The sequence below is a fragment of the Astatotilapia calliptera genome, chromosome 12 (genome assembly GCF_900246225.1).
Source record: "Astatotilapia calliptera chromosome 12, fAstCal1.2, whole genome shotgun sequence".
Taxonomy (NCBI): domain Eukaryota; kingdom Metazoa; phylum Chordata; class Actinopteri; order Cichliformes; family Cichlidae; genus Astatotilapia; species Astatotilapia calliptera.
Genome location: NC_039313.1, coordinates 30,721,536 through 30,748,455, shown reverse-complemented (window position 1 = coordinate 30,748,455; position 26,920 = coordinate 30,721,536). Strand labels below are relative to the sequence as shown.

At 40.0% G+C, this 26,920-nt stretch overlaps 3 protein-coding genes and 1 long non-coding RNA gene across 5 annotated transcripts in view; 1 reads left to right on the top strand and 3 right to left on the bottom strand.

Moving 5' to 3' along the window:
• Window positions 1-4,537: 4,537 nt before the first annotated feature.
• On the bottom strand, window positions 4,538-5,950 carry LOC113032920 (uncharacterized). The gene is made up of 3 exons (XR_003273963.1): window positions 5,607-5,950; window positions 5,292-5,335; window positions 4,538-4,567 (listed from the first exon to the last, which is right to left on the bottom strand). It is a non-coding gene; the product is annotated as an uncharacterized LOC113032920 (long non-coding RNA).
• A 55-nt stretch (window positions 5,951-6,005) lies between these two features.
• On the top strand, window positions 6,006-10,063 carry LOC113032928 (heat shock protein beta-1). The gene is made up of 4 exons (XM_026186075.1): window positions 6,006-7,563; window positions 7,949-8,012; window positions 8,239-8,359; window positions 8,801-10,063. Exons 1-4 carry the CDS (start codon window positions 7,209-7,211, stop codon window positions 9,212-9,214), a joined length of 954 nt encoding a protein of 317 aa, XP_026041860.1. The 5' UTR covers window positions 6,006-7,208; the 3' UTR covers window positions 9,215-10,063.
• Window positions 10,064-10,133: 70 nt separating this feature from the next.
• On the bottom strand, window positions 10,134-22,691 carry hspb8 (heat shock protein b8). The gene is made up of 3 exons (XM_026186076.1): window positions 21,938-22,691; window positions 17,773-17,836; window positions 10,134-11,120 (listed from the first exon to the last, which is right to left on the bottom strand). The coding sequence occupies exons 1-3, from the start codon at window positions 22,380-22,382 to the stop codon at window positions 10,946-10,948; spliced, it is 684 nt and encodes a 227-aa protein (XP_026041861.1). The 5' UTR covers window positions 22,383-22,691; the 3' UTR covers window positions 10,134-10,945.
• Window positions 22,692-23,648: 957 nt separating this feature from the next.
• srrm4 (serine/arginine repetitive matrix 4) overlaps window positions 23,649-26,920 on the bottom strand; it is a 63,662-nt gene continuing 60,390 nt past the window's right edge. For both annotated transcript variants that reach the window (XM_026186072.1, XM_026186074.1), the window contains one exon: window positions 23,649-26,542. In XM_026186072.1, the coding sequence (XP_026041857.1) occupies window positions 26,272-26,542 (271 nt within the window). In that variant the 3' untranslated portion in view covers window positions 23,649-26,271. The remainder of the gene's footprint in view (window positions 26,543-26,920) is intronic.

Here is a 26,920-nt window from a genome sequence, read left to right as displayed (position 1 = left end):
CATGTTCCAGACAGTAAATATGTGTCTGAAGATCTGTGAAGCGGTTCTTAGTCTGTGTATTTCTGGCAAGAGCCAAGACACACACACACACACACACACACACACACACACACACACACACACACACACACACACACACACACACACACACACACACACACACACACACACACCAATGCTGTTAGTATTGCATTTGTCTTAACAGCACCACTGAGAGCTGAATCAAAAGCATTGTAAATGCAATACTTTAGAGCCGGAAAGTGCAGAAGATGAGATTGCCTGTTTTTCTTCCTTGGTGATTTACACTGTATATGGCCGCCTTCTTGTTTGCTGTAGTAATAGAGACAATGGATTGGCAGCAGGCATGGTTGAACCAATTCAAAGAACAAATTTCTTTGAGCAGTAACATTTTTTCCATGTTCAAGCATTGCTCGATATTATTTCTGACTCCCTACTAGCTGCAATAACTTGTAAAACAGCTTTCCCAAAATATATTTCGATAGATAAGTTACCCCATTGTAATGTGTCAGTTCTGATACAGACACGTCTCTCTATTTGCCGGCCAGACGGCCGACTGAGCCAACCTCGCAATAACTATGATGAATGCAGTGTCCACAGGAACAAACCAGCCATTTGACACTTCATCCCCCTTGATGCATTATCTCCTAATATCCTGCGGATCCATGGCAGGCTGTTTGAAGCCTTTTGATTTGGTGTGACTGGCCTCTGCTGAGCCCTCTCCTGTGCATAGGTGGCTCTAATCATCTTAAAATGGGCAATGTCTTACTTCAAATGTGTTTTGTTAGTGGGGGCAGTCTTTGGGGGATAAGACAGCATCTGTGTTCCTGATTAGGAAAACTGCCTTCAAAACTCTCTCTCACAGATCCTCTCTCACTGGAGTCACACGGAGGTCGCCTTAAAGTAAACTGGGTCACGGATGCGTTCCCCATTGTTTGACTGCAAGTCCAAGATGTGTTGTCGTCTGGGTCTAGAATTGTTTATTTTGCGACACAGTTGCGTAAAGAGAAAACTCAGCGTCCATTAAAAGTAGACGAAGTGACAGGTCTGGATGAGTCTACTCTGCGTGGCCTGTGGGGAGGGGCTGATGAATGAGTGATAGAAGCCCTGCCGTGAAATGAAAGGGATCACATACACAGAGAGATATAAAGATACCACTTGTGAAGGGTATTAGCAGTTCAAGGCAGGAAAACAGGAGGGACCATGAAGATGTTCTGATTGTTAGCAGCTGCCAGATGGGATGGCATGAATCAGAAATCAGGAAAAAAAAAAGAGAAAAGATGGAGAAAGGGAGTCTAGTTCCTTCAAAAGACATTTATTATTTTGGGCGAGATGAATAAAGTTCCAGTGATCTTTGAAGTTAATCCTGATTCAAAGCATCAAAACGATTTGGCAATGATGTGTTTACAGTGGGGTGGGGAAACTCATCATCTGAGAGAATATATTCTGAAGTCTCTCATTCCCCCTTATTCTCACATTAGCACACACACAAACAAAACTGTACTGAACTGGGCTGGAGTCATGCTGTCTATGGAGGCTAACAACAACACATCTTTCCATGTGTTGCTCCTATATTCATGTTCACTCGATTTCCCGGATGTGACGGCCATTTAGGATTTTCACTTCATACCCGGGGAGCTTCTTTATCAGCGCTGCTATCTCAGCAGCAGTTCTCAGCAGTGTGATTTTATTTTTTGAAAATTAGTTTTTTTACTCTGTTTCTCACATCAAATGTAGAATTTCTGTTTACATGCATAAGTATCTAACTCCATCCACCAATCTTCTTATGAAGAGTAATGTGAAAAAGAAGGATTTCAGGGACTCCAAGCAGTGCGATGAATAACCCGCCCCACGATTTAGTTGCTTGTTAGAACCACTTTTAGCAGCAGTAACTTGAAGCAATCATTTTCTACATCGCTTTATCAGATCATTGTGGAACAATTGTGGTTTACTATTCTTTACACTGTTGCTTCATTTCATTGAGGTTTACAGGCATTTATTCGTGCACAGATCCTGGGACAGCAGTTTATTGGGTTGAGGTTTGGACTTTGACTGCTCCACTGAAGCACCTTTGGTCTCCACTTTGCTCTTGTCTGGACATTGTTCCACAAGTCCTGTGGTTTGTTCCAATGCAACTTTGCAAACCTAAGCTATCCCCACTATGTTCTTGTTGGAGAGAAGAGACTTACTCCTACTAAGACTCATCCAAGATCCTGTCACAGTTTCACTTGTCACTTGTGTCACAGAGGAAGGAAGAGGAACCAAATTCAGACACTTGGAACTAAACTATAATTTAACAAAAAGCAAGCCGTTTATTTGTGGCTGGGAAAAGGTACAAAACAAAAGGCAGATGCACACTGAGGCGAAACTGACTAGAACTAAACTGAAAAAACTAAATGCTAAACACAACAGACAAAGAACAAAACCTTGACGATGATTACAAACCTGGAAACATGACGAGAACTCGACAGGCAGCCTGAGAAGCAATGAATGAAAACACGCAGACTAAATGCACACAGAAGGTGATCAGAGGGAGTGGAAACACACGAGGAAACAGCTGATTAGAATGAACATAATGATGCCACAGGGGAAGTGAAACCAAACACAATGAACATGGGACACCAGACCTCTGCAAAATAAAACAGGAAACATTAGGAGACCTGGACATGACAACACGAGCTTGACAAGATAAGACATGCAGACATGAAACACATGAAGGGCGAGGGAGACTTAAACACAGAATAGAATAGAATAGAATAGAATAGAATAGCCTTTATTGTCATTGTACAGAGTACAACGAAATTGGAGTGCCACTCCCTTGGTGCAAGTTTCAATAATAAATATAAATGTAAAATATAAAAAGTACAAAAAAACCCAATCGTAAGTACTCAAACAATAGTATGTACAATATATACAGGATAGCAGCATTAATATGATGACAGTGACGGTATGGAATAGGTTCAATTGTTTTTGTGCTTATTTACTACGGTGATAGCTCTGGGAAAGAAGCTATCCCTGAATCTGTTTGTCCTGGTTTTATGTGACCTGTACCGTCAGCCTGACGGTAATAGTTCAAACAGTTGGTTGCTGGGGTGAGAGTGGTCCTTGATGATATTGCCAGCTCTGCTGAGGTACCGAGAGTTTGCAGTGACCTCCAGGCTGGGCAGAGAGCAGCCAGTGATCTTCTGGGCTGTGTTGATGACCCTCTGCAGTACTTTCCTGTCTGCAGCTGAGCACCCTGCATACCATGTTGTTATGCCGTACGTTAGGATGCTCTCTATGGTGGCTCTGTAAAATGTCACCAGCAGCCTCTCCTCCAGGTTGTTCCTCCTGAGCACTCTCAGAAAGTGGAGACGCTGCTGGGCCTTTTTAACCACCGCTGTAGTATTTGCAGTCCAGGAGAGGTCATCAGATATCTGCACGCCCAGAAACCTCATGGAGTGTACCCTCTCCACACAGCTCCCGTGAATGTAAAGTGGGGCCGGGTCTGCTCTGCCCTTCCTGAAGTCCAAGATAAGTTCTTTAGTTTTCGTGGTGTTCAGTTGGAGGTTGTTAACTGAACACCACTCAGTCAGTCTGTTGACCTCATCTCTGTAGTCCGACTCATCCCCCCTTGAGATGAGTCCAACCACTGTGGTGTCATCCGCAAACTTTATGATGGTGTTTGAGAGATGGGTAGGGGAGCAGTCGGATGTGTAGAGCGTAAACAGGAGGGGACTCAAAACACATCCTTGTGGAGACCCGGTGCTGAGTGTGATGGTGCTGGACCTGTGGGGGCCGAGTCTGACAGACTGTGGTCTATTTGTCAGGAAGTCCTTGATCCAGAGGCAGATGGGGGTGGAGAGTCCCAGGTGAGACAGTTTCTGGACCAGGATCTCCGGGATGATATGATTGAATGCTGAGCTGAAGTCCAGAAAGAGCATTCTCACATAGCTTCCTCGGTGCTCCAGGTGACTCAGCGCAGTGTGGAGCGCTATGGTGATAGCGTCCTCGGTGGAACGATTTGTCCTGTAGGCAAATTGGTGGGGGTCCAGAGTGGGAGGCAGACCGGCCCTGATGTGCTGACAGACCAGTCTCTCAAAGCACTTCATCACTACAGGCGTAAGTGCAACAGGCCTGTAGTCATTTGGGCTGGCCACAGCTGTCTTCTTGGCGATGGGGATGATGGTGGAGGTTTTGAGGCAGGGCGGGACGGTGTTTGATGACAAGGAAAGGTTGAAGGTTTTAGTGAAGACTCCGGTCAGTTCGTCAGCACATGCTCTGAGAACCTTTCCATGTATTCCATCAGGACCTGCCGCCTTCCTGGGATTCACTGACCTTAGAACACACCTCACTTGGTGCTCCCTAAGTGTTAGTGTGCCAGTGCTGGGGGCGGGTGGAAGTGGTGTGGCAGCTGAGGGCTTGGTCGTCTCAAAGCGGGCGAAGAAACGGTTTAGATCCTCAGCCAGTGAGGCATCAGTCCTAGATGTTGCCTGGTTATTGCTTCTGTAGTTGGTAATGTGATTGATCCCCTGCCACATTTTTCTGGGGTCGTTGTCAGCAAAGTGATCTGAACACAGGGATGAAGACACAAGGGGAATCTAAGAAACAATGAACTATAACAGGGCAACACAGGCAAAATAGAAATGAACTTAGATAAGCTAATGCCATAGACATTTTTGTGCCATGGACTAGTTTAATGTCAGACAATATTTTTACGGACCAGCCTTTAAGGTGTCGGGGACAAAAACAACAAAATCAAATGATACGACCAAGACAAAAACGGTGGTATTTTGTAAATATAATAATTAACTCAAATTCAGTGTGTTGTTGTGTAACTTTATTAGCAGCGTCCTCCTGAAATGCAGCAACAACATTGAGCGTAACATCCTCCTCTCTGCCCCTTAATGTTCTCTGGTCGCTATGGTGAAGCATAAATATTTCTTTCAAAATAAGACACACAACTACAACACGGGAAAAGACCCAGGGAAACCGAGTTCACGATAAAAACCCTGAAAACCATAAATTTCACTCCTTAGCCTCCACTCTCACGGCCTGGTACCAAACGACTCATGGACTAGTACCAGTCCGTGGCCCGGAGGTTGGGAACCGCTGAGCTAATGAACTTAAATATAAACCATAAACATCAAAATGTATTAAACTCAAAACGCTGGGTCAAATGACCCATGATTGTGACAAATCTTTCTTCCATTCCTCTGATTTTTGCTTCTTACCTTTTTTATTTTGTGGAAAAGTGTAAACTAATATAATTTTTACCTTTTAAAATAAATTACCTTCCAGTTTCTGAATGTGCCTTTTCACCACCAGTATACAGTACCTGCCATGAAAAAGACATATTATTCACAGATTGCTGTTCACAGATTACTTCAGCTTTCTTTGTTTTTATCAGAGTTCATTATTTGGTTAAAGACCGCTTTAGGGAATCGCCACTCAGTTTTGTGATTATACTGGCTGTTTTGATCAAGACGTTTGAGAATATTTTATTAAATCAGCCCTCTGAATGAAATCACTCAACATTAATTAACCAGAATGTGGTTGGGAAATCAAAAGTAATTTTTCATCTAAGAACAATCAGGTGACTAACCTACCTTTTTATACCTTATAGCTTCCATATTGACAGTTCTTGAGTTTAACCTTGAATCTTAACATGCTGAATATAAAAGATTACGCTCTTCCCCTGAGTCCAATTATTTATTTCAGACATATACAAACAAAAAAAAAGGTTGGAAAACAGAGAAGACATGAACAGGAGCCACTTGAACCTCTGCCACTAATTAACAACCAGAGGAAGTGCAGAGGAGGAAGTAATCAGGAAAATTAGCTGCTGGTGTTTTGCTGAAACCTGCTTGGCTAGCAAGTGTTTCTGTACAGCTGCAAGCCCACATATTGGCTGATAATATATTTGTCCAAGAAAGAAAAAAAAAAAACCCTACACATGCACAAAAAAGGCAGATATACTATCACAAACAAAAAACCTCACAACTGAGAATATAATTTGATATTTTGCTGTTAAATGTTTTCTTTAAACTAACACAACGGAACCTCCATTAAATAACACCTACAAAAAAAAAAAAAATATATATATATATATATAAATAATTCTAACAAGTCTTAAAAATTGTAGTCACCCTGCTTTGTTCTTTCCACATAACTGTTAAATTTCTTATCACTCCCACCCCAGCTAGTTTAACGAAGAGTACGAACACCCTATTGCACCATCAGTCTGTGTGTCCTTCTTTCAGCAGAGATGGAAATCTTTAATGATGTTTGAAACAAAGGAACCAATTTTTCAGGCAACTCCAGCAGCAGCAGGCAAGAATCCCAATTTAACCGCTCACAGCGTATCCTGCAGACAGAATCTGTGGGTGAGGCATCACACGAAGTGTCAGAAACATCTGTTCAATTTGCTTTGTGGTCCAGTGGACATTATGCCAAGATCTCAGGGCACACAGCTCTAAAAATGAAGCAGTGATGTGTCTGTCACACTTGATAAAAGCGGGAACAATGATAATCATTCTGAAAGTGGTGGGGAAAAGAAAAATGGAATGAAAAGGAGCTTTGTAAACTGGATACACACACATATGCCACTGAAACATTTAAAATAACAGCAAAAAGGAGCAATTTTGTCTTCTTCTGTCTTCTCACCGAGACAAACTGTTACCACTGCATGTCCTTCGAGGGTAAAAATTCAGGGGAGTTATGACTGGCTCATGACAAGACTGAGGAGTCCAGTCACTGCTGACAAAATAGAGTTCACAGGGATGTGAGAGGAACAGTCTTCAGGCGACACATGTAACATTTCAAACACAAGCCAGCCATAGCCTGCTTCTGCCTATTTGCCATCCTGCCTATAAAAGTTATAAATATAACTAATTAGTCTGCAGCCTTGTTCAGGCCAGCAAAAGGTAGCAGCCTCGTCTTCACACGCATCACCCCATGCCGATGCAGCCTTCTCATGGGATCACATGAGTGCTTAATAAGTGCTAAAATGGACAGGAGCACTATATAAACCCCCTCTGAGTTTTCTGTGTCTCATCACACTTTGCTTTTATCCTTCCCTTGTCCTTTAAGTAGATTTTAATTGCTGGAATTTCACTGATTTAGCCTCAGGAGTTCATAATTTACTGGCTAACTATCATCAGAAGAAATCTGCTGTGTCCTTTTTAAAATCTTCTTTCATTTCTCAAAATATGAGCGAACAGGTCAAAGCAGACACATCGTGTGGGGAGTACAGCAGGGGTGCCCCTTGGTACCCCTTGAGAAAGTGGTGGCATTTGAGCCAGCTTTTCAGTCAGGATGCTGGCCTGCCATCTTTCCTGGAGTCAGGGGATGCTCGCTGGATGGATGTGGACTGGTTGCAGAGGAGTTTGGCAGCCTGCTCCTGGCCAGGGTACATACCCGCTCCGCTGTTTGTGCCCTACATCTCTGGGTCGATGCATCATCCAAGCCAGACGATTAGTAAGTGGAGGGTCATCATGGATGTGGCTCACTTCACCCCCTCAGAGATTTCTCTCAGCATCAGAGATGGATTCCTGGAAGTCAGAGGTATAGAACATTGGCTTACATCTCTGTTAATTAAACAGCTTGAAGAGTTCACTTTATTAACATTGCTAATTACTTTTACACACAGGATAGTCTCGGGTCTTAATGAAGTATTAAAGATCTTATCTAGCTATCAAATATTATCTCAAAGAGTTATTTAAAAATACTTTTCTTATAGTTCACAGGGAAAAAAATCCTTAAAATGAAACACTGATGGAAAAAAGCTGAATGTAACAAAATTAGAAAGCTGCTTAAATAATGTGCTTGGGGAAATTAAAATCACTGCTCTGTGGCAGAAATTAATTTCCGTGTTGAGTGGTTTCTCTATGTTGCTTGATTCCTCTGTGTGTCCTCGCATTCTTCCCCATAAATGGTAATCCGTCCCCAGGGAAGCACGAGGAGAGGCCAGACGAGCATGGATTCATTGCCAGATGTTTTACAAGGAAGTACAGGTATGCAAAGTAAACACTGACAATAACCTGCAGATGATGAAATATGCAGTTTAAGCCATTTAAAACATTAGTCAGCAGCCAAGCATGCACCACTGATGGTATTTTTTCAACAGTACTCAATCTCTCAAATGTTTGCTGAACTGAACATTTAGATATTAGGTACATCTGTTTCAGTATTTACGCTTTGTATGTCATGCCACTGTAAACCTGTTTGTGTCATTATCAGGCTCCCAGTGGAGATGGATGCTACCAAAATCTCATCCACATTTTCTGTGGATGGTTTTCTGAACGTGGAAGCTCCAGTTCCCGAAACTTCTGTCCCTGCTACAATCCCCATTCCCATAAAGGTGCTGATAACTTTAAAGTTGGTTAAAGAAATACTCTATATTTTGATAACTTGCCAAGGGGTGGAAGAAAAGATCAGTACCACTGACATATTTGTCTGGCACATGTAATTCACAATGCTAGAGCGAGTGGGTGGCTTACTCAGATTAGGATGCAGACAGATGTGGAGAAATTCAACATTTCAGGAATTATCTGATGTACTATTTTTTTGTAGATGAGCCACAAAACATGACAACAGTACAATATTTACCACGCAGACATCAGAGAGGTATTGATCTTTTTGATTTGCTCCTAAGAAACGGTTCCTTTAAAATACAGATTTTTATAGACAGTTTCCTAACAATCTTTTCATATAATGTCCAGTTTAATAACTGTCTTGATTTTGCTGGTATTTAGTTTTAGTTTTAGTTTGTTTTTTTTAACATATTTATGCATAAATGCAGGTGATAGTAGAGGATAATGGAGAACTGGAGGTAAAAGATGAGAAAGAAGAAGAGAGCGGGAGAGCACCAGACCACCCAGAGTTTGCTTCCTCAGAGGATCACGGGGAAGGCTGTTCATTAGAAGTCCATAGAGATCAGGCCCAACCTGAAGGTGCCACAGTCGGGCTTCAGCAGCATGATGAGAGGATGAAAACAGAAGAGGAGACCCATGAAAAGCCAGCTGGAGATTCCCCCTCCTCAGTGCCTGAAGGTGACGAAAGCACAGACGGCCTTCAAGATTCTTCTACAAAGCCAGAAACAGTGGAAAGCCAAGAAGGCCCAGACACAGACACATCTAGCATAACTCAGCCTGGGGAACAGGTCCAGAGCCAGCAATTGGAAGCAGCAAATATACAGCAAGAGATCACTGAATAAAAACAATATAATGGTGATAAAGTAATGAAACAGCCAGCACTGCTTGCCTTGCTTAGTCTCACAGATGCATTGTAGTCATTAGATATAACAGCCTCGCTATGGGTGGAGCTCCAATAAAGCACTAGCATGTGAAAACAATAAATAATATGCTGTGTGTCATGTTATTAATGTCTTAATGGTTTTATGTTCTCACAATTATAAAATGCGTCGTTATGTGTGATTTTGAAACTGTTTATCAGCAACAAGGAATCACATTTGTAAGAATCATATTCACAATTACCTCTGAAACTATGTTATCAAGCTGTTTCAGCAAAGTGGTTTTGACACTAATCAGGTGCTATATGTTTGCACAGCTGTGCATTAGTCAATTCAATGTGAATTACTTGCTTAAGGGAAAAAAAAGAAAAACTGGTGTGACTCCAGTATTGCTGCTGCCATGGCAACAGCATAATTGAAGTCCATGATTATAATACCAATAAATGCAACACTTCATGTGAGCTTACACATCGCACACAGCGGTGACTTTGGAAAGCCGAAACAGTCCAAGCCTTTTGTTGTTTCCACCGCGTGACTCCAGATTGGAAACTTTTTCAATTCAAACCGATCATCCCTCTTGATTCCAATGCACAGGGAAGATTACATTATTTTGCATCACACAACGGGCAATGGAACGGCCCCAGTCTTTTTTTTTTTTTTACACTCGCATTCAAAGGCTCTGGCAGGGCTGCCTCAATGAGTTCAGCCCATTCTGCAGCACACAGCGATGCCAGTCTCACCCAGCACTAAGCCCTCCGCTAATCTGCTGCCCAATTCCTTCTTTTATCCAACAATAACACCACAGGCTCTCTGGAGCCCTGGAACGGGTCCCTCGAGTGGCACAGTTCTCAATGTAAGACACAGATGTTAAGACACACTGGGCGATTGGCTGGACATGTTTATTGCATCAGTCAATACAAAGACATCAACAGAAAAGAAGGCAGTCTGTCCTCTCCAACAATCATGCAGCCATCATCCTTAATGCTCAAATAGAAAAGAAAATTTCAAACCATATTGCAAAATGCAGAACATTTCAGATTAAGATTTATAATGAATTGGCACTATTATATTTACAATACACTGTGAAATAATATTATATATTGTGTGCATTAATGCAGAAAATTAACCTTCTGGATACACAGAAATATAATATTACCTTTATTTCTTGTCAATTTCAATGACATCATGTTAAATAAAAAAACCTATAGAAACTGAAGGAAGGACAGGCGAACGAAAGAACAAAAATATATGCTGGAAAGGCTGCTACACTTAAAACTTCACTTTTATATGATTTTCTTTGATTCTAAAGTTTTAAAAATTGAATTGAGCCCGACTGAAAGGAAATCAAAAAGCAGTCACATTTGGCCTTCTACAATTTTTATTAAAAACTCTGCCATGGGCAAATTGTTTACCTGAAAAGAAACAGCCAAATTATTTCATAATTACACCTGTTAATTACTTAAAAAAAGGGACTATTGGACTATTCTGGAAAATTCATAAGCATCTATTTGTTAATGGGAAAATGACACTTTTCATCATTGTCTGAGCTTGTAAAAATAGATTTTCCAACAGAAAAAACAAATGCCTGGTTTAACTTTAATCTGGACATCAAATACCTCCAGGTGTCAAACAACATGAGGCTAGAGGCAACACATTTCACATCAAACTGGTAACTGATTGTCCAGAATGATGTGTTTAGACCATAGGAGCCATCTGGGGCTTGGAGGCTTCCACCTCCTGCTTTTCACCACCTTGGGATCCCTCGTCGCTGAAAAGGTAATATGGAGGTGTCTGCCGAGCTTCGATGATGAGGACGCCCTCAGGAGACAAAGAGGCGAAGACTGTCAGGGGGTCCACGTCTGTGGGGATCCTGATGAGACAGAAGAGAAGAAAAAGTATAGTTTGATTGTTTTAATGTAATTGATTAGAAGAAGTTTACTTGGTCAGGATCATTTTTACGCTGTTGTGTGTTCAGTGTGTTTTTAAGTGTGCGTCGGAGAAAACTGAGAAGAGCAATGATGAGAAACAGCCTAGAGAAAGAGTTCACTTCCTACCTGGAGGTCATGCAAAACTCTAATGTGAGATTTCCTTGTGTAAGAACGAGTAGTGTTGAATGCTGGAGGTTTTTATTGATAACTAATCAAAACTCCTAAACAACCCTCAGTCGAATTATTTTGGCACTTTATATCTAGGTGAGACAAAAAAGGACTTGAAATGAGTCACCCTGTGCACCTTGGATAGCTTTTATTCTAACTCACAAAAAGAAACAGGAGAAATCTCCCTTCAAAAATAAGATATTCTTCAAAAATCCCCCATCTCTGTCACAGAGAGGAAAACAAACACACACACACTCGATCCAGGTGTAGCGTTCCCAGGAAACGAAGCTTCGATATCAGTTAATGAGACTGCCGTACTCGAGTCTGTCTGCAGAATTTTAACACCTGTAAATTTCTGACTGTGTATACTTTCCTAATCTGCAGCTCACATCCAGGTAACAGCTGATTTTGTGTCAAGCATTTTTTTTCTCCTGGCTGTTTGCTTTATTTTTTGACACCTCTCATACAGAAAATGTTAGATTTTCCAAAGTATAGTGGGATAATTGGTTTCCAAAACCTGCAGGAGGATAGAAAGTGTTGAGGGGAAAATAAGCCCGAGTTACTATGTGCAAGGATGTCATTGTTTAAAACTTCATATTCATATAGAATGATAGTATTCTCATCAGCTTAAAACAACATTCACACTTGGTAAGTAAGTTATTTAAATCCTATTGTAAAGAAAAAAGAAAATAGGCAGCTCATTTTTGACTGAAGGTACTCTGAAAACTGGGGGTTGGGGGAGATCTCTGTTCTTTGTCAGTGTGGCCAAATATGGTTATTGGAGGGTTTCTGTGCGGGCAGCCAAGTGTTTCAGGGAGTTAATATAAACACAAGACTGGTATGTTCAGAGGATGAGACTTGTGGCCCTCCCCTCCATTTAATTAGAGAGGACCCTCTACTGACTTACCACTCCACTGTGAAATACAAGTCAGAATACACTCAGGAACCTCACAGACGCACACAGGCTGAGAGGTCAAGTCACATCTATTAATATACGCAGCTCAGTGTGTCACTGAGCTTTAAAGTTACCTTTTAATAACAACTCTGAAGCTTGAGCTCACTAACCCATAAGTAGCAACACCAGAAAACCAAAAATGAGACCAGGCACAAAAACACAAAAATCCAGGGTTGCCAATAGAAAAACGGAACAGATGAATAGAAGCAGACAATAACATGAATATCATAATACAGTATCCTGTGGTGGAATTATACTAAATTCAATTTAGATTTAGAAGACAAACAATTGGTATAAAGAGATAAAAGTGCAAGGGGAAAGGGAACGTGGAGTCAGCTGGGACAGCAAACAGAGACTCAGAGTTTTAAAGACAAACAGAACTTATGTTGCATGCTGTGTGTGTACTGGATGATATCAACACTCATGTCAAACATTTTCATTCAGCATATTCTTAAAAAAAGTGGATCTTGGGCCTGTCAACTCCCTCTAATTCAGGTAATAATTCAAAAAGGATTTCAGAAAGGTTTGTGTAAGCCAGTATTAAGTGTGCAACCTTGAATAATTTTAATAATTTTAAATGTATCTTTGCCCCTTCTGACAAAGTCAAATAACTCAGTTGGTCCATTACGTGGGACTCCAGCAGAAACCTTATCTTTCCAGCTCGGGGAGTTTATTTAACTTTGGCAAGAGTACAGTTTATCTCAAGCATTGATTCTGTAAAGCTGCCAAAAAAACTAGGCAATATGCTTCCCCCCTGCAGAGATTCGGAGACACAGAGAGACGAGTGAGACCTGGCACAGTGAGCGTGGGTGTTCATGAGGTGTGTGTGTGTAGCACATATAACCCTTTCCTCCATCCCACACACTACACATTTCAGCTAAGTCAGCCTAGCAGTATTACCGGTATTTGTCTTTTGAGAATAGAAGCAAACAGAAAAAAAGAGATTACTGAATAACAAAACATTCACACTTTCACAGACAAACAGAGCAAGGTTGTTGTTTTGCAGCTGAGCTACATGACCTCAAAGTTATCTTTGTCCCCAGGGCTGATTTAACAACATTTTTAGTTAATAACTTACAAATTTCTCAGTTTGGAGAGCAGAAGAAGTCACCCTTGAGTTCTCAGTAAGCTTAAGCTAAGCCGTCTAGTCACTTATTTATCGAGAACATGTGCTATGCCCTATACTGTATTAACTTCTTGCATTTATTCACCGCAGTTGTCTCATGTAACATTTACTAGTTTTTTGTTTTGTTTCCAGTGTTTTGTGTCACAATTGAGGACCAAGAAGCAAAACTCCTGTAATCTTTGTATCTTTTCTTACTGTTACATCTGAATGCCGTTCTGTGCTCCTTCCTTCTTGTTTTTGTTTCACAAGCCCAAGCAACAAGCAACTGTTCCTCAGTGTCACCTGATAAGCATTAAAAAAAGCAAACCCTCCGACTATCTCAATTTCCCTCAGCCAGCAGACTCTGTGGGGGTTTTGTCTCCCCACACTGAAGTATCTGTTCCTACTAAATCCTTGTCTTAATAATTGTAAAACCTGGCTTAATTCATTTGTGTACATGTCGCTACATCCTGAGGGTTGAAACAATACGCATACCCTTCTTTTTCTCTTGCCATTGGACTCTAGCCCCTTGAATCAAAACTTGTGTAATGTGATTGAGACCAATCCTCTGTTTTTTGTCTGCATCTCAAACACTCCAACGCCATCAAAGTTAAAAGTGCATTTTTACAATTTCAAAAGAAGATGGAATTTTTTTTAAGCAAAAGAGTTCAAAGCACACTATGATGTAAATTTCTACCATACTTGACTTTCTGCCATTTTAATTTAATGGAAAATTCTTTTTTACAGGTCAAATTCTTTTCTCAAGCTTTGTCAAAACGGGCACATGTGGTCTTCAGAATAAGTCTCAGATGGAGTTAGATTTTTGGGGGGTATAGAAATTTGGGACAATAGAAATCAATGCCAAGTTTCTGCCAAACAGAAAGTGAGCCCATTGACATCTGGAATGTCTAGCCTTCCATGTATCCCGTCCATGTAGTCCAAACTGCATAAATTCATGGCAAAGTTTTAAGGTAGCCCCAAAATCTTTCTGTCAGCTGTATTATTATTATTTTGGGAGGAGCTAAACTGCTTCTTGGTGCAACTTCTTTGAAGTTATTATTATTATTATTATTATTACAAAAGACTTTAGGTATGAGATACCTTTTTCTCGTAACAAAGCAAGATTTAAAAAAAACAAACAAACAAACGTTTTTTGCTCTGAATTTTTCATATTGGAGTGCAAACAGAAGCAGCAGGCAGATAAATATCTGCATTTTGTACCTTTATCTTACATTATACAGAAAGAAAGGTTTATTTACTACCTACTTTGCAGACAAGGATGTTAAATATAAAGAATAGTTACAATTGGCTTACCCGCTGTAAAATGCAGCATACAGGCTGCTGCAAATCATAATAATCCACACAAAACTTTAGTGCCACTAAACACAGCATATGTACGAGAAGAGCCAAAATAAGAAGGTTGTAGCACTTCAAGTGACATCAACAACCAATCAAATCTCGAGACAGAAGAATGTGTCTACCATGCTAACTCTCTCTCTTCCTCCTTTTCATTCTCATATAGCCCGTGTATTTGTGTATCGAGGACAGTTATTTATATTTGACCCATTGACACCACCAGTCACTCCTGTTCTCTGTATAGTCAGCCTGTCCCGTATATTCAGCTGAGGAGCCCAGGTGTGATCTGAAGGCATTCCAATTAAAAATATTGTGATATGAACAGTGAGGGGCTTGAGCACCTGCTTATTAATTAGCCAGTATGAAATTAGTAGAACTGGACTGACGTGCCAGTGAGATGGTGATTCGCACTGACGATTATCGCTTCCGTTTGAAGTCTTTCCACTGCCCAATTAAATGGGCAAAGGCTTAGAGGCAGGCAGCATGTGGAAACTATTGTGTTGCTCATTTGGGTTGGATTAGTTACCATATGAATAGTCTCTGTAAGAGACTCCTGCTTTGCACTGATGCTGCTTTGTCTATGTAAAACCTACTTTAGGATTCTAGTCATGTTTGGTGTTTTGACTGGAGAGTTCAACATAACATTTAAAACGAGGAATGCAGAATTCACCTTGACAGGTAAAACATTCAATTATACATGCAGGACGTTTTCATGTTGTTCAACAAGCGAATACTTCTGCATGTATCTACATACTCCTCCACTTATGAACTTCGTATAACATTGGTCGAGCATTTCTTCGGCTTATCTCCCTCCAATTAGTTCTCATTGATTAAAGGCATTTTTCTCCATGATTCTCAAACTACATGAAGATCTGTGCTGTAATGGACTATTTAATATGAAAACCATGCAAGCAAGCAAGCTAACTGTCATGTTCTCAACCATTTGTCCAATTTAGCTGTTATAGGCAGAGGCGGGGTACACTTAAGACATGTCGCCCATAACTTTACATACATACAGTGGTTCATTTTCAAATCTGTAATTAGAGAAAAGGTAGAAATAAAAGTGCAGAAGAGGGACAAAAGTACCAAAGAAGACAGAAAGTCGGGATAAAACTTTAGTACAAGCTAATATTTAATACTAAATTACCTTCTATCTTTTTTTTTCCTCTATGAGCCAACTATGCGTTATCTTTCTGGCTGTAGTTTTGTGGTGTTTATAGAACAATGTTTCAATCCCAGTTAAACCTGGCACAGTCAAGTAATACTGAGGCGCTTTCCACAGATTTCTGAAGGAAAGGAGGCTTTATCTTTTTTCAGAAATCAGCATTAGGGAGCTTCAGGGTCAGAAATCTGATGGGTAAGTAGCTTGTGGCTTTAAAGAGCACCAGTTCTGCTTTTCTTTATTTTTATGTTCTTCACACTGTTACAATCTGTTCTTATTAAATATATCCAAAGATGAAATCACAGGTAATCCCTAAGAAGAAAAAGCTCCAGCTCCTGCTGTAAAGTCCTGGCTCTATTTTATGCAACACAAAAGATATCTGTAATAAATATTTATCTGAGGAATGCAGCTCTGACTGTGAGCACAGAAGCCCCACTCACCTCCTGTTCAATCCTGCGGTAAATGAGGCGCAGCCAATCAGAAGAAAAATGGCTTAAAGGCAGGTTACTTTAAAGGGAAATGAACTTGTTTTAAACAGTAAACTGGGGGAGCGACACTTACACCCACTAAATGGTAAATATAAAATGTGGAGTTTCTGTTTAATTATTTCCTGTTTTATTTTGGAATCATTGATACTTGTCTCTTGCTGTCACTTTTGTTTTCTCTACGTAGTATCCCTCCTTGTGTTAGTGTCACCTGTGCTGTATTTGTTATTTCCTTTATATTTTGAAATTTCTGGTTGCCAGGTAGTTCCACTCCCATGCTTTCTTCTGTTTCACACCCTTTTTGTGCCACGCATGTGTTCAGCCAGTAAATAGTCTCATCAGTGTGCATAAATGCAGATGAAGTTGTCACATTGTTCCAGACAATAGGTCTTAATTTTTAGTGTCTTAGTCTTCCTGAGATTTTTCTTGTTTCTTTGTGCCCAGCCTTCTGTTTTTGGACTTTGACTTTTGACTGATCTACAATACTGTTTGTCTTGCTGCCTGCTCCATTTTGCATGATGCCTGTTTTTGGATTGAAGATTTGATTTTGACTTTGCATTATATCCTGGGCTTGGTTCTCCCTCGTGTGGAATTGGAAGTGAGCGTAACATTTCGTTTAAAACTATAAGATTTTTGTGCTTCCTTCTTGTGTTTGAGCTGTCAGTGGTTCATTCAAGGAGTGACTGTAATATGTAAATAAGTAAAAGCCAGAAAAAAATATTTTGTGTACGAGAGTTTTGTTCTATTATTTTGTCCACTGGTTACTGACCACCCTATCTTTGCAATTGATTTGTTGTGTAAGTTTCATTTCAAGCTTATTTACACAATGCCAATCCACAACAACAGCTATTTCTTACATTATAAAACAGAGAGCTTAATTTACACAGTAAATTGCAGAAAGGTACGAGTAAGTTTTTGCCAGTGCAAAAACATCACTATGCTAATAATTCTATTTGTCCAAAGTCATTAAAGAAAATTGTCCCATAATCATATCAGCTAACAACAAACAGCTTTGCTGTTAACATTGCACTGGGCTGTATTAGTAAGTATAATGTCTAAAATGCAATGCATTTCACTTTCACATATTCTATAGTCATTATTTGTTGTGAAATATTTCAAAATGCTTCCAGTTTATAGCTCCTGAAAAGCAGAAATCCATATCTCAAATTATTAGAATTATTTCTAAGATAAAAATCTGGGGTTCAGGTCAGGAGAGTTCTCTGTATCATAACAATATTTACATTTTATGACATGCACTAGTATGTGGCCATATATAATGAAAACTGGAGCCTTTTCCCATCCATTATGAGCACCAGCACAGGAAAACAAAATGATAATGGTGCAGCTCAAGAATTATACTTACTGTATCTTCTTTGTGAAATTCTTTGTCACTATTCCACCTTCTTCCTGTTTCTCTTCGTGCTTTCCTGTTTGGGAAAAGGAGTGAACACAACTTCAGAAATGATGTAGTCTGACGTTGCGCAATGATTAGGCAAGGTCATGCATTATAAATGTCTCTGTCACCAGTTCAAATGGACACAGCTCATAAAGAGTCCACCCATCACCTTTGACTTCTTAGATCTTTAGTATGGTGTAAATAAAAAAAGGTGTTGATATAACTGAGCTCAAAGCTTGGCACACATCGTGCAGTTTTCCATTGCTCATTCCTTCCAGAATGTTTGCTTTGTGATTGCAATGAACTTGTTGACATGATTTCTCTTTCTTCCTCTTTAGCTGTTTCCTAAAATGATTCCCCAGCAGAGAGACTAATGTTAGAGAGAACATATAACCCTAAAAAGCACCTCTTCCATCTTCTTCTTCACTGTTTATGGCCAGTCTGTTTGTCAGCCTTAGCAAGCAGCTGCTCCTGGACTGCTAAATGTCAATGCCGCTGCCAGCAGCATGGCCTGCCCCACCCCTCGACCCCTTTGTATACCCGACAGGCTCGACTATGTCCTATCCTATACCCCCGCAGTGACGTTTCTAGCTGCTCAAAGTGCTGGACTCCAGAGATCGAGGCTAGAACATGTGATGCTCTGGAGAGAAGTGAGCTACGATCAGCAGTGATGTCATGGGATAATTATGAAAACTTCATCCTGACTTAAGAAGTACAATCGGTCCCCTGATTTAAGATTTATCAGAATCAGAATCAGAATACTTTATTGATCCCTGGGGGAAATTATTTTTTGTTACAGTGCTCCATTTTAAACCAACATTAAGACAAGACAGACAATACGCTAAGAATAGTACAATATATACATATATATACATACATACATACATACATAAGTCACTTATAAATAAATATTTGGAAAAGAAACATGTGTAGCTGTAGCAGCAAACAGTGTGTTAAGTGGATGCGTTGTACAGGGAGATGGCCACAGGCAGGAATGATTTCCTGTGTCGTTCAGTGGTGATTTTCGGTAATCTCAGTCTCTCACTGAACGAGCTCCTGTGACTGACCAACATGTCATGGAGTGGGTGGGAGGTGTTATCCAACATTGTCTTTATCTTGGACAGCATCCGCCTTAGTCAGGGGAGTAGTCCAACAAGGCCCTCATTTATGTGTTTCTTACGACAGAGATTATAGATTCCAGATGTGTAATACATCATGTTCTTGGAGGAGAGTGGTGTTTTTATGTAACAGATACAATTTTCTGTCAATACAAATATCAAGAGCTTGGGTGTAGTTTTCTTATTTGCAGATAGAGGATACAGCTTTTTGTGCTACTTATGAAGAAATTTTATGAAACATCTGATAGGATAAGATAATGACGTTATACTTTTCGAGCCATTACTCAGTGCCATAATTTAGTAACACTAGGAGAAATTAGGTAAACTTGACAGACACACAAAACGCAGTAATTTAGACTTTTCTATGAGCTGGTTGCAGGAATCGACTGTGCTGAGGTAATTTTATTGTGTCAAGGTCAATGCATATTGTATGCAGTTTAAGGTTGGCCAATCTAATCAAATGCAGATCAGACCACAGGTCACAGTACTAATTTAGAGCTCTATTTAACAATGTTTCTCACATTATTCATTTTAGTCTCGGTTCTTCAGTATGTTTAGTGTATTTCTTGTTTACTTACTATTAAGTATTATTGAGTATATACTCATATATTAATATTCCATTAGAGCAGATTTGATCAAAAAGACTTTTTCCGTGCCTTCCAAATCATGAAATATAAGCAAATGTCCTTTGCATGGGTGATTTAATTTACTGCTGTATAATCTGTAAAAGTTAGAGCTATGATTTCATAGCTCTTTGCAACATTAATTTTATTATACAGTAACTCACTCATTTAAATTGTAATGAGTCTTTTAGTTTGCAATATAAGAAGCACGGCCACTTTGACTGATAGGTGGATCCTAACAAAGGGAACTGTAGTTAGACGCTGCCTACAAGGCTCCAGCCAAGCCAATTCAAGCCCTTTGTAGCATTTTTTACATAAGTATCTGAAAAATGACAAGCCTTACTATGTGGCTACAGATGCTCTAAAAAGTCTGTTTTCCCATTTTAGTGTGTGACATTTTTTGTGTGTCACTACTTGCACTAATACAGCAAAGCATCCTGCTAACAAAAACAGGCAAATTAGCAGATAAAATAAAAAAAAATCTTATCTCAAATTGGGCAAAGCCTTTTAATAAGTTCTACATATTATGGATTAATTAATAATTATTAATATTAAGAATCTATTACCAACTTAGTCGTCCAATCTATCATATAAGTACGGTCACTTACTTATACGGCCACCAATAATAATCGTAAAATGCTAAAAATCTGGATTAAATTATGGGACTTCACAAGCCAATGTTCATCTCTTTTCTCTTGAACTTCTCTTGAGCAACCAACAACAAGGAGATATAAATAGAAACTAATTTTAGGCATTTGAACAAAACACATGTGCTGACATTTTCTTGCTGGGGACACGCGATCTCTCCCTTATGCGTTGCATTTCAGGTTTCAGTGAATCTGATGGACTGCAAAGTTGCTTGGAGTTACTTTACAGACCACCAGTGTGGGTCTCTAAGACCAGATATTCTAATTTAACTCAAATATAAAAAAACCCCCAAAGATCTGCGTTAAAATGCAGCTACACTGTACTTTTCCAGACAATATTTGTGTTCAGCTTGGCTTTCTTTTAATCTTTGCCTCCTCTTTCAGTAAACTTTGAACATGCTTACATGTTAAAAAGACTAGTTCATTCATGTACTGAACACCTCTAACTTGCTTGTATTACATTCACAGTCACACTTCTTGATCACGATGAGTCACCATGACAGACAGCCCCAACATGGCGCTGAGTGAATGACCCAACTGGCATACCAACAATGTGTTTAAAAAAAAGCCTCGGAGCTGCGGGGCCGCTGTCCTCTGTGGCCTCCTCAGTCCTGGGTATCCCTGGAATTCAGCTGTCTCTTGAAACACTGAGTTAAGGAAGCAATTTGTAGAACTCACTCCAGTAATCAGTGACTGAGGAGGAACGTGACAACATCAGAGACACAACCTACCCGAGAACTGTGGGTAAAAGTGAGGCCCTATTTCCAGAACATTCTCTCTCTGGTGTTTAGTGACAGTGAGCAACTCTTCTTATTGTAAACAGAGACTGTTGTCATGGCCTTGCCTTAAATCTAAATTGAGCTCATGGGTGGCTGTGGGAGTGATTCTCCAAGAATCCAAAACAGGTGTCTGAGCTTGAGGATCTGCCTGCCTTGAAGTCCCAGTCACCCAAATCTGTCCCACTCTTCCATATCGAGACTCATTAATTCTGAGGCCATATCATACCACTGAGGCTTTTTCACTGTACTGTGTCAGTCATGGTGCTGAAGGGAAAGATCAGATATTTCATGACCAGATTACAAAAAGGAATTTCAGATATACTGTCTTTAAGTTTTCTTTAAACTGAATACTGATTTTCTCTTTGATTTGGTTGCATTGCTATGACTTTACATGATGCTTGGTCTTTACAAATAAAAACACTTTGCATAGTCTCATGAAACCCTGGAATGTTAAATTAGTAGATGAACAGGCATGCTTTTACTTCATTTTAAACATGCAAGAATGATTTGCTGTACTTCAACTGTAAGCATCTATACAACACAAGAAATGAAAGTTATAATGGAAAAAAAATAAAATAATTTCTCTTAAAGAAGACAGTATTACTTCAGGCTGCTAGTGGCAGGTGTACTTATGAAGATATGTGCTTTCACAAGTACATGGCACTCTATTTGTGATATTTATATTTAATAATAGGCTTTAAACATAACGTTTTGACCTGCTAATTCAGGTCTAAAGGAATTTAGAAGCATGTTATTAAATGTGTCATATAAATAGAACTGACTACCACAGTGATATACTGCATTTTGATATCAGCGTGTCATTGATGAGACATCAAATTTCCCCAGAAGGTTTATTTATTTATTTATTTTTTTTAAATGATTCATTTAAAGCTGTTATCCTCATTGAACTTCTTCTTCCAGGAAAAGCGTCTAATTTTCATTTCTCCAATCATACTTCAACTCACCTGACACTTCTACAAATCCGTCTCTCGTTTTTACGTGCAACTCTTCTGGTTTGAAGCTGTGGACGTTCACGCAGACTTTCCAGGGTTCCCCACAAGTAGTGGTGGGTGAACTCCGGGAGGAGGGCTCGCCGTATCTGCTGGTATACAGCTGGGGGCCTCCCGTGGTCTGACGCGGGGGAAAACCTGTGCGTAAACTGCTGCTAAAGGGCGAGGAGCTGAGACGCGTGCTTAGCCGGCCCGGACGAGCCCACCCCGGCCAGTCCATCGACAGATCATCGGGGAAAGGTGGCATCCCAAATTCATCTTCCATAAACCGAGACGCTAACTGATCCCTGAAAGGAGACTGGTCTCTGAATGGAGACTGATCAATGAATGGCGATTCTCCAAATGGATCTCTGGGAAACCTCTGTCGGTTTCCCGTCGTGTAAAAGTCTCCCTCTGCCATATCCACTTGAGTTCAAATCCAGTAATGAAGTTCTGGTATTGGTGCAAAATGAAAAAAATAAAAATAAAAAGTGACTCTCTCTCTATGAGGAAAACTTTATATTGTTTGGGTTAGGCACATCACCATTACTCAATAAGACATTTGTTGATCCAAAAACAAACTTCGAAGTGGTCTCCGAGTTTCTTGAACTGATCTCATTTCTTCTGGCGCTTGATTTTATACCTCGTAGCAGATGAGTCTGCACTGAACAAGTGTCCGGAAAGTGCTGGGAGGATCTGGAGAAAGCGCGCTGTAAAAAATATCCATTAAAGTAGTAATACCAAATCTTAAAATCACAAGACAAAAACACTGTAACAAAACACAATGATTTTCTATTCGCAATATTTATGCTTTTTAGAATTTGTTTTAGCATTCACATACGCGTTCAGGCGTAAGTTAAGAAAAAATATGGCTTGTTGATGTGACGATTTTCTTTTACAGTGGGCGCGCAACAGCTGATCAAGGCCAAGCCTACTCTTTACCAAACTAAGTTGCAGAGGCCACATGTCACTCATGCAGTTTGAGCTCCCTGGTGACTCACAGACTTTTTAATAGAAAGTAACGCAGAGCTTCGCGTCAAACGCACTGATGTCACGGTACAGATAAAACAAAACAGCTAAGAGCTCGACTTGTGGTTATGAAATCTGTTTACTGATCCGAGCGTATTGATTTTTTTTTTCTTTTTGAACGTAAAACAAGACTGCAATCATCATCATTCAGAACACGATTTTATATAGCTTTTTCTGAACACAGTCAAAAGGAAATTTCATTGGGTCATAGAGGGGGCGATTCAATTTCAAGGTGACATTACAATGTAGAGTTCACACTGACGCAAGATAAAACGTGACAGTATGAAAAATATGCTTTTTCGGTATGCTCGTTCATGTGAAAAACGGGGAGAATATGCATAATTTTACAATAACATAGAATCACTATTGCTATATGAGCTTGTTATTGAAATTCTTAAAATAGCAAAATACATGATCAAAGGGACCTTAAGCACAAAGACAGCTAGAGTCTGTTGACTGATGCATATCGTCTTCTTTTTCCTCTTAAACTGGTTGATACATTTTATCTATAACATCCAAGGAGGCTCCAATCACATTCTCTAAACAAAATAGTCACACCCTTCGTATAATTTATACAATGCAGATGCATATTTACACCACATATACAAAATAATTTTGCACAAGAACTGATGTAAACTTTACATTGAGAAATGGGGGGGGGGGGGGGGGGGGGGGCATTGCCCTGGGTGCCCATCTAGAAAAATCTGTCAACTTGACTGCACAAATCTTCCCATGGCTCCTAGTCAACACTGCTTGTCACGAGTCATCATCAGTTTATAGTTTATGAATGAGTTCTGTGCCAAGTTCCTTCCTCTTCCTGCCTCATATTTCCCTCATTCCTCCAATTTAGATGACATTCAGGGAAATAAGCTGAGAGTATTGAGTGCATAGAGAGCAGTCTGTCAGGCCTGGAGCAGTTACGCAGACAGGATGATGGATTTGAAATGATTGAGAAATATAACTCTTAATCATAAGCCAAGGCAGCTTCAAACTTTTTTTTTGCAGATTGAAACTATGGAGTTGGATCACCCTCAAAATTAACTTTGAAGAAATCTTTTGATACCTTAGGAGATGCAAACGCGAAATGAGAACATTGCCACGCTCATGTCTGTGACATAGTGATGAGCTGCTGGTTAGCAGGAAATAGGTATGTGATTCTATCCAAAGGCAACACATTCAACCTACTACAAGCTTTAATACCCACTAATTAACAGTTTTCTTTGTTTTGCAGTAACCTTGGAGTGCATAGCTTTACTTCAGTCAGGCCACAGACTCAAGCTCAGACACAATCCCAGCAAATGCACTGATCTCTTTGCCAGCCCACATCAGCCTTATCTGACACCTTTCAACACATCCAATTAGCTTACAGAATGTTTAACTTGTTTTAGTCTGTGCACATTTGCTGCATACCTGCAAGCTACTTTGCAACCCACCCTAGCTCCTCCTCTCATGCTGTTTCTGACTAATCAGTGTCACCCCTAATGTGAACCCTGTTGTGTGCTTCTGGTCTCATCTTTTTCTGTTTTGACACAAAAAGACAGCGAGTTCCCAGAACAGAGTCGTGCCTAGAAATATAAATTACTGCAGATGGAAAGTTTTCTTTTGATCATTTGCTAGTTTTTAAAAATGTGAATTACTGTATAAAATGTAAGTTGGTAATTAGCAGGCTTCAACTATGGTGAAAAATTTGTTACCTTTGGTTAGTTTGGCTTTCCAGTGTTTTTAATAAGTTAGGCTCTATCTTCTAGCTGTGGTGTTATATTTAGGAAACAGACTTGAGCGTGGTATTGATCTTTAAACTCTTGACAAGAAAGCAGATGAGCATATTTTACAAGAATGTCATATTTGTGCTTTAAAAATACACAAAAGATAAAAAGCTTAGACAGTGAGGATAATATTCCACCATTTCATCCAGTCTGTGTTGAACAATATGTATGAGCCGGATTATAATTTACAACAAAATCAGTTACAGCAGTGTCATAAAAACTACAAAGTGACAGTGTTGCATAGAAAGACTGACTACTACTGGGAGTTACAATGAAACAATAAATATTAGACAAGTAATAAATATGTATAGTGCTGCACAACTCAAAACTAGACCTTCTGTTGAGTAACAACTCAAAAATATAATGGTTTATGGGTTTATTCCAGTGGTGCAGCAAGAACACAATTTTCTAAATAAATTGGGAATGTGTGCTGTTTGCAAATTTAGACTAATTTTCAGCAAAGTACAGCTTTTCTCTGTGCCTAATTAAAAAAAACGACCTAGCAAATAAAGTCAGAGACTATTCCCTACATGAACATAGCTACAAATGTGATCTGCTTTGGAGCACAAAAAAAGTTCATCATCTTATATTTAAAACATCCTTTTCTCAAAACAAATTCATCAGATGTTTTGTCAAAAGAATCTCCCCTTGTTTCGATCGCTCTCTGTTATACTACATGGACTGACATTTCAATTGTTTTCCACTTGATCAGAGGATGAATTAATTTGACATTTGAGCTGACAGCCAGTTTGCGTGCTGTCAGGAGGCGGAAACATGTTTGTCCTCCACCTTGTGAAGTGTTGAGATCAGAGCGACAAACCCTCTCTTTATTCCTGATAACAATCCCTGTGAAATCATTTGTAAGTGGATCAAACGGCTCAAATGTTACCTCTATGCTTCATCTATTAGTGCAAAAACTAGGACACAGGTATGCTAAATGCTTGATGTCATGTTAAACATTAGTTACATGTTAACCATATGCACTGTGCACTTGCATATGGCTAAAACATATATTGCAATTCAAAATCAAAATGGGAATGAGGTAATTTCAGTGCTTGTTGAACCCATTACTAAGCTGCATTATGTGCCATAAATTATGAAATAAATAACAGCCTGTTAAAGCATTTGCAAAAATAAATTAAAGTGAAATGTACAGACATCTGGAAAGAAATATATAGAACAGGGATGTTAGGTGACTAAATTCATTAATAATGTTTCTTATATGCAGCTTGCATTGTAAATATCTAGGAGATGAACAGTCTCAGGCCATTGTGAGTGCAGATGCAAAGGATGCAATACAAAAACAAAAGAGACAAAAAGACATTCAGTCTCCTAGCTGTCTGTGGGCAGAGTGAACAAGACTGCTTCAATGGTGGTTGGCCCACTGCTAGGACATTTCCACTCAAGTATCAAAGCTGAGCACTGAGACACACACAGTTGATTGCACTGACAGCCTCTGTCCTCGTTCTCAACGGGAACCACAACTGCAGATTTGGTCTCCTAATGTTGAGAAACCTAGTGCCTGGTTTTGTTCCGTTTGTTCAACGAACCGCGGCTCCGGCTGCGACTGCGGCTCCCAAAGACTGAGTTCCACGATGAACTGCGGCTGTAGCTCCGGTAGGAGGAGTAGCTGTGGCTCTGGCTCCTGCTCCTGCTGCGGCTGATGCTGTACAGAGGGCTGCGGCTGCGGCTGCGAGTGAAGAGGCTGCTCCAGGATGACACGCTGGTGCACCGACTGCTAGAGGATGGGCTTGGTCGGAAGTAAGGAATGGGTCGCTTCCTGGCACTAATGAGAGCCAAAAATATAAGTGATGTAACAAGGTAAACAAAACATTGTGTCTCTTTAATCTCCCAACTTCACTAACCCCCATCTGAGACATTCAGACTTCAGCGGAAAGCCAGTATCATCATCAAGGACCCATTGCACCCTGGACACTCGCTTCCCCCCCATTCCCTTTGGTAAATGCTACAGCTCCATCAGGTCAAAGACAAACAGACTCAATAGGAGCGTCTACCCATGCTTCTACCCAACATGCCCTACCTCCACCCTGATTGAAAGTTAACTGTGCTGTCAACACTCATGGACACTTGCACTCTACTTATCTATATACAGTATTCATTACAGCATTTATTTATTAACAGTACTCATTACAGTATAATACAA

Coding starts and splice junctions, on each gene's coding strand:
- LOC113032928 (XM_026186075.1), top strand. CDS start 7,209: ATGAGCGAACAGGTCAAAGCAGACACATCGTGTGGGGAGTACAGCAGG. Junction 8,013..8,238: donor TGTTTTACAAGGAAGTACAG/GTATGCAAAGTA, acceptor TGTCATTATCAG/GCTCCCAGTGGAGATGGATG. Junction 8,360..8,800: donor CAATCCCCATTCCCATAAAG/GTGCTGATAACT, acceptor GCATAAATGCAG/GTGATAGTAGAGGATAATGG.
- hspb8 (XM_026186076.1), bottom strand. CDS start 22,382: ATGGCAGAGGGAGACTTTTACACGACGGGAAACCGACAGAGGTTTCCC. Junction 17,837..21,937: donor CGGATTTGTAGAAGTGTCAG/GTGAGTTGAAGT, acceptor TTTCCCAAACAG/GAAAGCACGAAGAGAAACAG. Junction 11,121..17,772: donor AATTTCACAAAGAAGATACA/GTAAGTATAATT, acceptor CTGTCTCATCAG/GATCCCCACAGACGTGGACC.